General features: G+C 38.9%; 1 protein-coding gene across 7 annotated transcripts in view; it reads left to right on the forward strand.

The window, feature by feature from the left end:
• ADCK1 (aarF domain containing kinase 1) overlaps nt 1-16,803 on the forward strand; it is a 132,828-nt gene that overhangs the window by 62,371 nt on the left and 53,654 nt on the right. For all 7 annotated transcript variants that reach the window (XM_058162453.1, XM_058162455.1, XM_058162454.1 and 4 more), the window contains one exon: nt 5,568-5,771. In XM_058162453.1, coding sequence (XP_058018436.1) covers nt 5,568-5,771 — 204 coding nt within the window. The remainder of the gene's footprint in view (nt 1-5,567; nt 5,772-16,803) is intronic.

The raw sequence follows: 16,803 nt of genomic DNA on the forward strand, positions 1-16,803 counted from the left end.
GTAGATACTTCTAGCCTATTTCTTGTGACCGTAGTCTATTGTGTGCTCAACTTCTGAGATGTGCTCCTGTCAGCCTGTTCCTTGGTTATATATGCTGGGGAAATATCTAATGGGACTTATTTTTCTTGCCAAGTATTTTTCATAGGTAAATATTTCCAGCCTGTGAAGTAGCTTCTTTGTAAACTAGGGCTACGATGATAGTGATGGAGAGAAAGCAGAGAATTATTTCTGTAAGTGTTCTCGCTGAGCTGAATTGTATTCTGGCTAGCCTTCCAAGTGTGGAGCTGGCACAACTGGATTGGGATAGAGAGGAATGCATTTGTGCATTTCATTCTCTCAGACTGAATCAACTTGCAGGGAGGAAGTTGTGTGGGGAGAGTAATTCCTCATTCATTTCCCCCCCATTTAGGATTCAGATCAGCAAACTGAGCTTCAGACAGGAAGAAAACATGATGAGGTTTCAGTGTATAAACAGATTGAGAATTATATTCCCTGAGGTGGGAACAGAAGGAATGAATCTATCTTATTTTTTTCTATGAGAAGAATAGGTATTTAAGTAGAATTATAACTGCTGTTTTTGCTGCAAAAGACTGGTATCTCTTGGAGAACAAGAGTTCTTGCCTCCCCCCCCCCCATATTTATTTAAGATCACTATTTAAAGCAACCCTGCCTCTTACCCCGTTGTGTTCCACTATTTTTTTTCCTAATGATTGCAAGTTCTCATGATATTTTAATCCTAAATTTGGGCTAATGAATTACTGAATGGAAGTCCTTGATTGAGAGCCTGGGAGTGGTTACTGGGCTAGTGGTGGATGCTTGGGGTCCTCCACCCAGAGTGAGAGTCAAATGGAGGAGTTAGGTGAATTGGCCTTCCTCCAGCGGGCCAGTGAGAGGGACCAGTTTAGCAGGGAGGATGCTGGGCATATCCAGGGCGGGGGGGGGAGGAGTGGAGAGGTGAGAGCCCTGTGGGTGCTGAGACCTTGAGCTTAAGTGCTGTGTGGGCTCCCTTCCTCATCTGTCTTCCAAGGACTTCTGAAGGAGTGAATGAGAGTGGCTGTAGTGGGATGGCAGAGCTCTTTGCTCTGAGAGGTCAGGGTGAGAAGATCACCTCTGAAGACTGAGGGTAGAACAATTTATAACAGTGGCATGGGTTGCTGCGACAGCCAGAGGGCACGCCATTAAAGGGGATGATTCCCCCAATGTTTAGAACCGATGGATGGAGAACCCTATCAGTCACGGAATTTAGGCAGTCATGGTCCAGGAGAAGAGCCTTTTCTGCTGTGGTTCCTGCCCTTTGGAACAAGGTGAGATCCACACCCACCCTTTTGGCCTTCAAAAGGAGCTGAAGACCTGGCTCTGCCAACTGACCTGGAGGTGATGCACCCAATGGGGGTGCATCATTCTGGAGATAGTTAACAGATGAAAATAAAGTCCCATCTTCCTCCCAGGTGCATCTTTTTCCCTTCCAACCAATCTTTATCCATTTTAAATTATTTTGATGTTACTATTTACGGCTTTAATATTTTAACTTTTTATTGCATATTAATTATTGTTAGACGCCTAGAGTCACCTCCTGGAGAGATGGGCAGCATAGAAGTTGAATAAATAAATTCAAATAACTTGGTTTGCTAAAAGAAATCACATTACAAAGTGAAGCTGGGTTGCCACAATACATATAATATTGGGTGGTTTACTTTTGACGGATAAAACTAACAGTTAATGCAGATTCTTCCAGTAGCTTACCCTCACAAATCCTGTTTCAGGATTTTGAAATTATCAGTTTGGTTTATAGTCTCTTACAAGAAGGGCTCAGCTTTTAAGAGTGGAAATTGTGGAGGGCAACTCTCTCAGTTCATTGGACGAATCTCAAGCCCGTCCCTTGAACTCAAAGAACAGCTTCTACCTAGGATACATGGGACAAGTTGCAAGGTTCAGAATAGAGAGTCCTATTGGAGAATCACCAGGGACTGCTTTTGTCCCCTCCTCAGAGCTGCTGCAATAAGCTTCTGAATGTTCTTGGAACTGCATAGCTGAGTTCTGTTTTTTAATGATATCTTCTAATTCTTTTCACCTAAATTTTATAACAGGCTTTTTACTTTACTGCAAATATAATGTCACTGCAAACAGCAAGATGGGTGGTATATTACACAAACAAACAAATCTTTGTTAAGCTGATCTTTTTTCCTAGAAGCATCATTTAAGTGATGTAATAACTATTCAGCTTCTGTGTAGACTTCATGATGATTCATCTCTAACTATGATGCCAGCGGGGCCCTCTGTATGTTCCATAAGCAATTTTAGTGCGTGCACTGCATGATAATATGCTTTGTACTTCATTACATACAAGAGTTTACAAATCATCCATTCAAGCCAAAATTCTATATTTTGGTCAGTTTTGATGATGATAATGATGATAGTGATGATGATAATGCTATCCATTCAAGCCCTTAACAACTATTATCCTTGGATATTTTCGCTTATTCAATGTCTTCTTACAGTTGACTTCTTTAATATGTTTGTTTTTTCCATACTTTCAGTGTTGTAATAGGCTTAATTGTAAGTTCCATTCTTTTATTTTTATACAGTTCGTTCTGGTTAGTTCAGTCTTTGAAGAGCAATGGGATTTCCCACCCCCCTGAAAGTAGTATAAGCCATACCAAGGAAAATCATGCAACCTTGAAATAATCTTCAAGGTAATTTGCAACAAGGACATCCATTCACTACTCTTTTGCTGTATTTTGTGCATTTTATTTGGCATGTGTTGAACCTCACTTCAAATTATTATACTTTCTTGGGAAGATATTCTATAGTCTGGGAGATAATACAAGAGAAGACTCCCTCCTGTCTATCCAAGAAGTAGGCCATCTGGCAGAGATATGTTGAAAAAGATCTCTGCTGATTTGAGGAATTAGAGAGCTTCAGAGTAGTAAAGGCAGTCCCTTAGGTAATTGGGCTCTAAGCAATTTAGGACTTCAGAAGTCAACCGAAGCACTTTAAACTGTGGCCAGTAAGCAAATGGCAGCCAGGGTAGATCTTTCAATAACAGGCAACATATGATCCCTATCCAGGGGTGAAATGCTTCTGGTTTGGACCAGATTGCCCGATCCGGTAGCGATGGTGGCAGGTGGTTCGGAGAACTGGTAGCAAAAATCCCTCCCCCCTCCCATGCCCAGCTGAGCCGCGCGATCATCAGAGGTTTTTTGTTTTTTTTTACTTTTAAAAGCTTTTTCTCTTTGGCTGAAAAAATGCTTTGAAAAGTAAAAAAAAAAAGCCTCTGATGATCGCGCGGCTCAGCTGGGATCGTCAGAGGCTTTTAAAAGCATTTTAACCTCAGCCAAAGAGGTTGTATAAAAAATGCTTTTAAAAGGTTCCTCTGACGATCCCAACTGAGTTGCCTGATCGTTAGAGGCTTTTTTTTTTCTTTTAAAGGAAAAAAAATTGCTTTTAAAAGAAAAGAAAAGCCTCTGACAATCAGGCAACCCAACTGGGATTGTCATAGGCTTTTAAAAGCATTTTTTCTACAACCTCTTCGGCTGAAGAGGTTGTAGAAAAAATGCTTTTTAAAAGTAAAAAAAAAAAGTTGGCCCACCCAGTCACATTACACCACCACCACCAAGCGATGCCCACAGAACCGGTACTAACAAATTTTACATTTCACCACTGTTCATATCCCTTGCATTCTGAACATGTCAGTTGTCACCGAGTGATATGAGAAATGCACTGCAGTAATCAAGATGTGGTGTGAATAACCATTGCTGAAATCAGAAGCAGGTCACAATTGGCACACTACCTGTAATTGTGCACACGTTTTGATTTTTTACAGCCACCACTTGCAAATGCAGTGACCTTCAGGGATCAAAAACATTTCCACACACCATCTTTTGAAATAATCTCTAAAGTGTTGTACGGTTCCTCCTTCTGTCTCAGCATTTAAGAAATCAATGTGCCTCTTCTAAACACATTGCTGACCATTATTGTTCAACCTCGGATACTTATGGGACTCGTATGCATGTATTCACTTGCCTCTAATTAGACAGAGTTGTTGGCTGCTGGTACTTTACTGTATCTTTGCAATGATGTGGGTTGTGATTTTCTTGATGCTTCCTAGTAAGTGGCTATCAAAAATGTTTTTGAGGCAGCGTTTTTAGAAAACAAATGAGCATTTTAAAATGTATATGGGCAAGTACTGCACGTTCAGCAGCCTCTCCTTCATGTATATTTTGTAGAGTTACAAGGAATATATTTTTGCTTAGTAACATGAGCTATTAAGAATATAAAGAATTGGGGCTAAGATGGTCTCTTTTCTTCTCAAATACACTCAGCTTGCCTTGCTTTTCCCCTAGAATACAGGTTAACTCTGGAAAGCTGCAGATAGACCTCCCCTATTTTGGCTGGCTGCTGATTGCACCCCCTCCCTTCTCCTCTGCTGGAGACAGTGTCGAGGACAATTATCCAAGCTGCGTAAAAACTGTTTCCCTGTAATGAGTTGAACTCCTTGTACTGTGACAAACTGCCCAGCTGCTCTGACTTCATCCCTTCCTTTTTCTACCTCCATCTGCACCTTTTCCATTCCATTTTTTTGGTGTCTTTTTTCCCCCTTCCCCTTTTGCACATCTGCTATTCAGAGAGAGGAAAGGGATAAACAGTCCAGTCAAGGGGTTAAAATGTATAAAACAGGCTCTTTTTGTCCTCCTTAAGTCATACTACAGGTGGTTGGGCTTTTTCATGATGAAAGCCAGTGGTGGAATTCAATTTTTTTTTACTACCGGTTCTGTGGGCGTGGCTTGGTAGGCGTGGCAGGGGAAGGATACTGCAAGATCTCCGTTCCCACCCCACTCCAGGGAAAGGATACTGCAAGATCTCCATTCCCACCCCACCCCTGGGGGAACGATATTGCAAAATCTCCATTCCCACCCCACTCTAGGGCCAGCCAGAAGTGGTATTTGCCAGTTCTCTGAACTGCTCAAAATTTCCACTACCAGCTCTCCAGAACTTGTCAGAACCTGCTGGATTTCACCCCTGATGAAAGTGTTCTGCTTGTTCTCAGAGTCCTGGTGGTGGCCTTGCCCTTTGGCATGCCGTGGCTCAGCCCACACCAAGAAGCTTGTAAAATGGAGGGTCCAAGCAGAAACTGAACAGCTGTTAAGCACCAGGTTTTGAGGGGCGGGGCTTGCGTCCACTTCTTTTTGGTGCATATTTTTGAACAGCCTTAAGGAATGTCAGGGGGGACTGGAAAGACTCATGATAAGCAAACATTTTAAAGTCTGCACATGCCATAGGTGTCAGCTCCTACTGATATGTTTTTGTGGAAGATGCAGGTGCAGTGCAGACATTGCAAATAAGAAGATTGACCTGGGGTTCTTTTAGTGGGGAGAGCTGCCTGCTTTTTTTTCTGAAATGTGCTTTCTATCCTAATGATCCAATTCAGGAAGCTTCCTGATTACACCATTATATCTCAAAGACTTGGAAGAGGATATATGGAAAGATGCAGTATACAATTTGCAGAAAAGGTTTCAAGCAAAGTTTCAGACGGTTTCAAACCCCACCCCCCTCTTTTCTCTCTGCAGGTGCATCTGCGTTCTGCAGAACGTCTCCGAGATTTATGCTGTGCCAACCGAGGTACCTTCATCAAAGTAGGACAGCATCTGGGGGCTCTTGATTACCTCTTGCCTGAGGAATACACCCGCACCCTCAAGATTTTGCACAGCCAAGCTCCTCAGAGCAGCAGGCAGGAAATCGAGCAAGTGATCCAGGAGGACCTAGGCAAAGGGGTATGTCAGGCAATTGGCCTTTGTTGGCTGTCATTCAAGCAAGACAGCAGAATGTCATTTGATTAGTCTTAGGGGCCTGCTTAGTGGTTTTCTATTAAAAAAAACAGAGTTATACATAACAGTTATACATTTTCTGCTTCTTTTCACTCCCTGCAGGTTACAAGCATTTTCCTCAACACAAAATGGTACTTCCGCTGCAGAAATACTCCCATATTGTTTTTTTTGTTTGTGTGTTGTCTTTTTTTCTCTTCAGTGCTCAAAATGAACTATCGGGTCTTTTAAAACCCTGGGTTTTTTTTTCTAGTTCTCTTGTCTGTTTTGATTGCTTTGTATTGTGTTCAGTGGGTGATTGTCACAGAAAATCTGTTAAAGCTTGCACAATTGCATTATTTTGTATATATTAACTTAGTGGGGTTCCTCCCCTCCACAACATTCATTTCAGGAGGTCAGGGTGCCATGTCTTATTAAAGCTAGCTGTAGGAGTTTTCTGTTCAAAATTGACAGTATTTACTGCAAACAGTGGTATTAAAGTCTTTATTGTAAAAGTCCAGTTAGTTCAAAAGGATCCAGGAGTGAATTGCTGAATCTGGAATGTAGAATAGATGAGTGGCATAAATAGAATAAAAAAAGAAAGACTGTCAGGAATCCAATTACTTGATAAGACTGATGCCAATTTGGGGTCACATTGTGTCCTTAAGTTAAATCCAAAGAAGTGATCTGATTGGCAGCAGTTTAACAATTGTCCCACAGTGAATTGAATGAGAGCATAGTTCATAGGTTAAAGAATGTGCTTAATGCAGATGTGGGACAAGTGAGCCAGCTTGGACTAGTGGTTAAAGTGCTGATCTAGAAACCAAGGCACTGACTTCTAGTCCCACCTTAGACATGAAAGCTGGCTGGGTGACTTTGGGTCAATCATTCTCTTTCAGCCCAACTCATCTCATAGGACTGTTGTTGTGGAGAAAATAACAATAAGAAGGAGCACTAGTTTTGTTTGCCACCTGGAGTTATTTTAAATAATAAAGACAGAATAAGAAAAACCCAGGAGTGCTATGATAGAGAGGCATAGGAGGATCATTGGGAGATATACAAAAGGTAGGCAAAAAAAAATCTGGCAGGCTGCAATGCAGTAAAAATGATCTGGCCTGGCTCATCATGGCAGACCTTCTGCCTAACTAGCACAGAATGGCTTGTGGCCCTCTAAGACTGAGCTGCCAAGCTTTCTTTTGCTACAGCAGGATTCTGGCTGAGAGCAGTTCGAATCCCAGAAGCAATTATTTTAGAAAGGGACATGGTTGCGACAAAGCAGGATTCAGAGACACTGACATTTATTACTCCTGTCATATCATCATCACCATATTATCTTCCTTTTCCAAGTGTTCTAGAAGTCCTTTAAGACATGGCTCTGCTCTCAGGCCTGGAGTTAAGGTGCACGTGAAGCCCCTATCATGTTTTTTTTAATGTCCAGGCAGTTACGTTTTGCTATATTTTTAATTGTGTTTTATTTATGTGTATGACATTGTGTAAACTGCACAGATTCTTTTTGGAATCAGACAGCCCTTACAAATGTAGTAAATAAGTAAATTAGTACAGCGCAGACAGAACAAGCATCCGAAATGTTAGCGACCTCACTTTGGCTGAAGTAATTTTCAGATCTGGCAGCTCATAAAGTTCAAGACAGATTTCTCATAGAGGAAGTAGAAAATGCAGGTTAAGCCCTTGCTTCCTTATAAACTCTTCAAAGAGACAGTGATCTCCCTTTTAAATACCTGTTAGCTAAGAGACCGTCATGGCTTGGACAAGCATGCCTATTTTGCTCAATCACTGTCAGTTCAGATTCCTGACTTTCAGTGTTTGCAGAGAGAAATTCATCTTTTTGGAAAGTTCTCTCACTTTTTGTACCTCTGATCTTAAACTTATAAGCAGAAGATCGTCGAAAAAGCTCTGCTGGTTCTGGCCAAACTTATCGTAGTCCAACCTTTTGCTTCTTATGTGATCAACAGCCTCCCATCACTGTTTCTTTGCAAACAGTATTATGCTGTCTGTAACTTAATGGTAACATTGGGTCTTCCAGCCCAATAGTCCTCAATAGGCTTGTCCTTCAGAAACTTATCCCTATTTAGGTCATGAAGTAAGTCTCTATCACTATACTTAACAAATTCCACAGATTAATTATATATTATGTGAAGGATTTCTTTCTGCTGCCTCTTCTAAAGGTACTTCCAATCATTTTGGATGATATCTCGGCCTAGAATTTGAGAGAAAATTTTTTCCATATCTACGTGTTCTAAGCATGCATGATACTTCGGTCATGTCCCTATCTCAGTTCTAAGTTAAACTCCTCAAACTTCTAGCTCTTTTTCCAGAGAAAGCGTTCTAGACCCTGATCAAATTGGCTGCCATCTTCTGCACAAGCCTCATCTCATCTCAGTTTTGCCAAATGACTCTTATTGAAGGTGTGTTTCCTTCAGGACTTTCTCTGCATCCCATCAGAAAACAGAGCAAATGCAAATGAAATTCTAGACTCATAAAACATGGGAATTAGGAGCAGCAGTCAGGCAACACATATTATCTGTGATAGAGCCATTGAGCTTTCTTCCCCTTGAAGAGCAGCTTCAGCTAAAAGTAGCAGAAAAGTTGCTGTTGGCAGAAAGCTATTCATGGGCAGTTTGTGCTGCTTCTCACTGCACTTTACCATTTCCAGATAAGCACTGTCAGCCCTTTACATTTGCACGCTCCTTAATTAACCCCTAAGTGAAAAATAAATAAATCCCTGTAATAACAACATAAATCGTTGCTGCCTTTCACACTGAAGCCATTTGGTATCAAAAAAGCTGTGTCATTGTTAACTCTTTGAACTGGGAATTACACTGGCTTTCAGGTACTCTTTGCTTCCTCTATTCTCCTTTTCCCTGAGGGTCATATTCCAAGTCTGTAATACAATTTAGGAAAGGTGATACATAAACCAGCAGCAGGAATAACTAAAAAGAACCAGAGTAAGTGCCCAAAATTGGAGTCATTTTCTATATTTGGAGGAATACAGTTTGGGTGATAATTAGAAGACATTTGTGTGCACTGAATTCATGCAGTAAAATATGCAGTGCATCTCTGTCATACAAGTGAAACTTCATTCAGTGGCTATATCCCATAATATATAAAACTCAAATAAGTCAGCCATATTCTAGCCCTCCTGCTGGGCAATCCTAGCCTATGTAGTTAGTTTCTGGTTTAGTGTCATGCAGCTCAAGAAATTGAGTTATTTGCATAAATTTTGTAAACCATCCAGAGTCATACTATAGTGGAAATGGCCATGGATAAGTATGTTGTGTAAACACAACTTGTATTATTCAGGCCACCCACCAAATGGCTTCCATCTTAACCTATGATGTGCATAAAGAAAGCAGCTATAGTAGCATGCAGCATTTAGTTTTGTTTAGCTCTGCTCATAGGCCTTTGATTGAACAGGGACCTTTTCCTTCTGGGATGAATACATTTTCAGCTGCCAGTGAGCCATCCCAGTCTTTTTCAGCATTTCAAGAACCAAAAAGAGCCCTCCATGCCTCATTACTTCCCAGTGAGGAAGCCTGAATCTCTTCTCAGTCATAGATTTTCTTCTTAGCATTCCTTCACTCTCATGCTCCATGCCAGGTAGATACTTAGTTTTAAAGAGCTGGAAAGAAAACAATAAAAGATCAGGAAGAAGATAAATGGGAAAGGAGAGAATGAATAAACAAAAAGAGACAAAGCACAAAGGAGATGGATTATGGTTTTGGATTGTTATAAGCTGAAATGACTTTGGTATTTCTCCGACAGATTTTGTTTGGAAGATGAAATGCGAAGTATTTCCTATCTGTTGATCATTGAATACACCTCAATAATGTTTTTTTAATAATCTGGATCATAAAATATTTCAATACCCTTCAATTTTGGGGGGAGAATCATCTGAATCATAAATTATTTCAAAAATATAATTCAGATACCTGCTGTAGTAGCAGTCTTCAAATAAGCATTTTTTTTGGCACATGGTATCAAATTTGCTATTGTTGATGAAACTTAGTTTCCTGAAAATAACTGGCTGTATCTCCTAATGTTTTGATATTATTTCCAGTGTTTTTAACACCTGTATACGGAATATATTTTTCACCTGAAAGCTGAAGTGTTTCCAGGCAGGAATGTCAAAGGCTAAATAATAATAATAATAATAATAATAATATTTTAATTTGTATACCGCCCTTCTCCCGAAGGACTCAGGGCGGTGAACAGGCAGATAAAATATAAATACACACAATAATTAAAAACATCCCTTAAAAAACTAATTTAAATGCCCAAAATGTTAAAAAACGTACTCCCCCGTAAAATCACAAAATTTTAAAAACCCATCCAATAAAAATAAAAATCAGGCTAGTCCAGCCATACGAAATAAATAAGTTTTAAGTTCGCGGTGAAAGGTCCTAAGGTCAGGTAATTGTCGAAGTCCGAGGGGAAGTTCGTTCCACAGGGTCGGAGCTCCCACAGAGAAGGCCCTCCCCCTGGGGGCCGCCAGTCGACACTGTTTGGCTGACGGCACCCTGAGGAGTCCCTCTCTGTGGGAACGTACCGGACGATGGGAGATAGAAGCCGGCAGTAGACGGTCCCGTAGATAGCCCGGTCCTAAGCCATGGAGCGCTTTAAAGGTGGTAACCAATACCTTGAAGCGCACCCGGAAAACAACAGGTAGCCAGTGCAGTCTGCGAGGATAGGTGTTATGTGGGAGCTCGAGACGCTCCTCAATAACCCGCGCAGCCGCATTCTGAACTAGCTGAAGTCTCCGGTGCTCTTCAAGGGAGCCCCATGTAGAGAGCATTGCAGTAGTCCAGGCGAGAGGTAACGAGCATGAGTGACTGTGCATAAGGCATCCCGTCCAGGAAGGACGAACTGGCGGATCAGGCAAACCTGATAAAATGCTCTCCTGGAGACGGTCGCCAAATGGTCTTCAAAGGACAACCGACCATCCAGGAGCACGCCCAAGTTGCATACCTTCTCCATCAGGGCCAATGATTCACCCCCGACAGACAGCCGCATCTGCAGCTGACTGTACCGAGGTGCTGGCATCCACAGCCACTCCGTCTTGGAGGGATTAAGTTTGAGCCTGTTCCTCCCCATCCAGACCCGTACGGCTTCCAGACACCGGGACAGCACTTCGACAGCTTCACTGGGGTGGCCCGGGGTGGAAAAGTACAGCTGGGTATCATCAGCGTACAGTTGGTATCTCACCCCAAAGCCACTGATGATCTCACCCAGCGGCTTCATATAGATGTTGAACAGGAGGGGTGAGAGAATCGACCCCTGCAGCACCCCACACATGAGGCACCTTGAAGTCGATCTCTGCCCCCCTGTCAACACCGTCTGCGTCCGATCAGAGAGGTAGGAGGAGAACCACCGAGTGCCTAGTGCTTTAACCACTAGACCAAACTGGCATGATGACAATAGTACCATAAGGATAAAAATAAATAAAGCCATATGTATGCCAATAAATCTCAACACTCAAAGTAAAGCTTTCTGTGGTGTCAGATAGAAAAGACAGATTAGGGATGCTTTTCAAAATGAACAAACTTTTATACAAATATAGAAGTAGATGTTAAGGAGAAATTTCTTGGCTCAATTTTCTGATGTGAATGCAAACCTTCATTCTTATCAAATATTCTCTCCATCCAATTCAGTACAGCATGAATAGGTATAATATTCTAGTTGGGGGATAATGGAAGTTGATGTGGAATACATCTAGAGAGTGTCAGTTTGGGACAGACTATGATAAATGTTTATTAGGTCCTTATCAGGTATGTAAAAAGATTCTGTCACATGGATCTTCCTTGTTCGATCAAGACTCTTTCTTCAGTGAAAGTCAATTCAATTACCTTATCACTAAATTAGCATCATTAATACTGTCATGTAGGAAAAAGGGAGTTTTAAAGATATATTTAGAAGATCAAGTGCTTGTAGCATCTACAGTTTAAAACGAAGAGATACTCTGAATCTGTGATGTCGAAACTAAGATGCACTGTAGTAATTATATTTTATCAAGTTGAAACAATCTGCTATTAGGGACACATGGCAACTTCCCAAAACAAAATATATGCTTCTCTTTTTCCAAAAAACATGATTACATTTGGAGATATAGTTGATTTTGTCGAAGAAGCCATAAGCAATAGTCAGGCCAGTTCCATTTTGTTGCACGATTTACTACTTAAAATTGTCACTCCTGGGAAATTAATGGTGGATTGAAAACGGTCGTGGTGGAAAGAAGAGCTGGTGAATAGATTGGCTTCTCAAAACTCTTCTCTGGAACAAGGAGAAAACTAGGATCAACCACAAGTTGCTCCATACAGAGGTTCCCTGTGAAGATATTCTAAAATAGTGAGTTCCAGCAGGTTTTAGGACTTGGGAGATGGAGTTAAAATTATCTTGCCTAAACTGTGGTTCAGTAGGACACTGGGTTTGCCCATTTTCTTTCTTAACCATCTTAGGAAATGGCTTCCTATTGGCTTTTTGGATGTTAAGAACCTTCAGTTTTATTCTGCCAGGAGAGTTTCATTTCATGCTTAATGAAAGATGTTTTGTGTGAATTTAAAAAGAAAAAAAATGTTTCTTGAGTAACAGCAAATGCAGAACTAGAATGTTGGTTTTGGAAAGTGAAGAGACCAAGTGGACTTGAAACAATATTTCCTGTGGGTTATTTAAAAGTTTATAAAAATGTATATGAAGATTTTGAAATTAATTGCAATAAAATCTCCTATGGGAAAGTTTTGCTGATTGGAAAATAAACACATGATAAGAGGGGACTTTGAAGGTTGAATCAGAGAGAACTAAATATTACAGTTGAAGAAGTAACCCAATGGAGCTGTAAAATAATATATAGAAGAAATTTGGAAACAAATTTCCCAGACTTTACTCTTCAGATTGTCTGGCACTCTAGAAATGGAGTTAACAGAGGCTACAGAAGAGGAACAGATTTTACTAGATAAAATAGAGACTAAGGCTGATCTGAATGTGGATCTGAAAATGGATTTTAAAATGACAAACTGTAAGAGCAATGTGGAAAAATTGCTACAATTGATTTACAGATGAAACTGATGTATTAACAATTAAAGGGGACATACAAAAATAAATTAGAAGAGTGACTTGGAAAGGTTTCTTATCTTGGATTTAAACTAGCAAAGAAGTTCTGGAGACAAAGACAAAACAATAAGAAATCTGCTTCTGAGACATTCAAGCTGTTTAAAAATAATATAAAGTGACAAGGGTTAAAATATAGATGTTACCGTTTCCAATAGTTATTAATGAAACTTTTTTTAAAAAAATGACAAAACTTTCTAAATAACAGGTAAGATCTGGGGAGAGATTTCTTTTGCTTTATTTTTTTGGGGGAAAATAATAAATTAGAATATAAAATGAGTTATTTAAGGTTAAAATATATATAGTGGATAACATCCATAATAACAATTTACAAAAACCTATAATTTGACATGTATTGTCAAAAATATAACAATACTGTGGACTAAATTGCTGTTTTTTTGTTTAAAACAAAATTAATCTTTGAAATTATAAATTTGCAGTTAAGTTAAAGAGATCATTTAGAAAAAGTTTTCAAAGATTCCTTGGTAGATATAGGAACAATTTTACTATGGAAGTAATAGAATGTTAATGAGTGTCAACTGGGCTTTAGCTGAGTAGGTATTGTATATGTTAATATATCATTGTTTTTGTAATCTTGCTTTGTGCTGGTAATCTCTGGCTTTTCCAATAATTTAATTGGCAAGAATCTGACAGTAGCTGGTTAACGACGGGACCAAAATAAAGAGTAGCTCAGTGCCAAGCAAATTAAACTTATATGTGGATTGAGACTCAGATATCTCTTAACAGAAAATCCAAGGTGTGAAAAAAGGGTAGAATTGATTTACCTCTTTTGAGAAAGATACACGAGGGCCAAATGGCTCATTATCTTAGCCGTGAAGTTCCAGACTTGAGGAAAAGAAACCAATACATTGGGAAATAAAATATTGAATATGCAAATAAATATGTTCAACAATATTCAAATATATATTCACAAATTGTACATCTAAGTGAATAAACTGTCTTGCAACAAAGTTAACAATAACTAATTAAAAGTATCACTTTTACCCATATTATATTGACTCTTTATTGACATTGGCAGTGATGTCCTGTTGTGGAATCTGAACAGATTTTTACTGTCTATTACATTTGTATGAAAGAAAAAGATTTTTTAACTAATGAACATGGCTTTGTAGTATGATTTTACTTTATTGTTTTACTTGACAGGCAGATGTCTTCTCTTTATATTCTTAACCAAATACAGATGACCCTGAATACAAGATTACCAATCCCCAAAGAAAATTCTTTGCAATGCCCAGTTTTCCTATCTTGTCAATCTCAAAAGGCTGCCAACTCCAAATGAAACCATTCTGGAGATCACCCTGCAAATGCCTGTATATAGCCCACTTGCATGCATATATAAGATATAAATGTCCTAGATGCTCTACTCCAAGAACATTAAATTAATATTAATTGAATTAATAAGTAGAGGTTAAAATTAATTGTCTGTAAAATAAGACTTATAATCACAATAGCTTCCGTTGCTTAAACTTAGCTTGGTGCCTGTGAGAGTCTACATATATTTGCATATATGTATGTCTTTTACTCAGAGCAATGGAAATTATACAGATTATACATATTTCCTGTTTTTATTACTTTCCTGTCTTTTAAAATTTAATTTACATAGTATTTATTAATATGCATGCAAGCATGAATCAATTTATTTTTAGAACTCACTTATTAACAAGCCGGGCCATCAGAAATGCTCTTACTTGCATTTTGCTTTCCATGTTTTATCTGGAAGTGTGTGAAGGAAACATAGTACAAATCTCTTGTAATCTGAATGTAGCTATCCAAAGCAATCTTTAGTCAATTTTATTTATTTTATTTATCAATTGAACCTGATAAGTTTGGGCATACAGTATATTGAAATTTGAAAAGATCAGCATTTTATTTAAACATTGCAAGCAATATGCTACTTAAGTATTAAAAAGAGTTTTTAAGTGGTAGGAAGATACTATTTTAAAGTAATATTTTCACAAGGATATTTGTGACCCCTGCAAAACGACTCATATCTCAGAGCACAACTATAGGAGGTTGCTTATTTGCATTAAACAGCAATTTATTAGACTCTGCAATGTTCTGTGTAGTAAGATATTAGACAATTTCCCTGGTTGATCTTTTGGTGAATAGAGTATGAAAACGTAAGTATCATTCTATACATATTTACTAATGAGTAGGACCCATTATGTTCAATGTAATTTAATACCAAGCAAGTAAGGATAATACTGCATCCACAAAAAATAATTATAGCATTAAAATAATCAGATAAATGCTTGAGTAGGGGTAGTTATTAAAACAATCAAATAGTAACAAATTCTATTTGTTAAATTCTATTTGCAAGTAATAGGAACTATAACTTCCTTACCTCATAGAATAATATTTAAGCACTTACCTTGACAGTTGAAATAATCCTTTTGAAAAATTGTGGAAGAAAATGTTTTTGACGTGGAAAATGATGTAAAATGCATTATTTAACTATTAATTATATATGCAATTTTTTTGAAGCATTACAGAATTAATATAATTTACCAGAAACAGGCAAAAATGTTAAAGTATATGTTATGTTCTTCATTTGGTTGAGATGCCCAGGCTGCCTCCAAAACATTTCTAACTCTTAATCAACAGAAAAAGGAATTTTTAAGAGGCTAAATTCAGTATTATCAATACCGTATATACTCGAATATAAGCCGATCCGAGTATAAGCCGAGGTCCCCAATTTTACCCCAAAAACTGGGGTAAACTGGGGACTCGAGTATAAGCCGAGGGTGGGAAATGAGGCACCTACCGGTTGAAACCTCCCTCCTCAGCTGAGAAGGCTGGCTCCCGCCCGCCTCTCACTGCACCGGCAGGGCTTCCCCGCGCCGTCCGGTAAAATGTGAAAAAAAGAAAAAAAAAAAAACTCGAGTATAAGCCGTATAGACCCGAGTATAAGCCGAGGGGACGTTTTTCAGCACAAAAAACGTGCTGAAAAACTCGGCTTATACTCGAGTATATACGGTATTTAAATTAGTTTTATTATAAAAATATGGATAATATAAAATAAGAGAAATATAATGTATTTCATACAATCTGAAAACAATATTAATTTAACAAAATATCACTTTATACATTGATTAGATGTTTCCAAAAATTAAAAAAAAATATTGTTCCTTCTTAAGTTGGAGATGAAACTTCAACATTTCTGCATGCCTAATTTATTTATTTATTTTATTAGATTTTTATACCGCCCTTCTCCCGAAGGACTCAGGGCGGTGTACAGCCAAAAATAAAAACAGTAACAAAATACAATTAAAATAAACAATTAAAAAACTTATTATAAAATTGGCCAAAATTTAAAACATATTAAAATATAAAACCCTTTAAAATACTAAAATCTAAATAACCCCAGTTAAAATTAATAAACTTCTAAGCCAGTTCCGCTTGAATAAATAGGTGTGTTTTCAGCTCACGGCGAAAAGTCCGAAGATCAGGCACTTGACGTAAGCCAGGGGGAAGTTCATTCCAAAGCGTAGGAGCTCCAACAGAGAAGGCCCTACCCCTGGGGGCCGCCAGCCGACATTGTGTGGCGGACGGCACCCTGAGAAGGCCCTCTCTGTGTGAGCGTACGGGTCGGTGGGAGGCATAGGGTAACAGCAGGCGGTCCCGTAAGTACCCGGGACCGTAATGTATGGTTTTAAACCATCAAGGATTGATAGTCTTGTAGGTTCATCCTTAGTGCACTGAAATTCTCAGTTCAAGCCAAGCCAAAGAATAAACAAAAGTGTAACATTTGGGAACAATTGGGCTAGTCTGGAAATAGCCCAGATACATTGAATTCAACTTATTGGCTGGTCTCCAACCTTCCCTTTGATAGAACAGTTGTTGAGTTGCTGCTGATGGA

Source organism: Ahaetulla prasina, chromosome 1 (genome assembly GCF_028640845.1).
Source record: "Ahaetulla prasina isolate Xishuangbanna chromosome 1, ASM2864084v1, whole genome shotgun sequence".
In the NCBI taxonomy this organism is placed as follows: domain Eukaryota; kingdom Metazoa; phylum Chordata; class Lepidosauria; order Squamata; family Colubridae; genus Ahaetulla; species Ahaetulla prasina.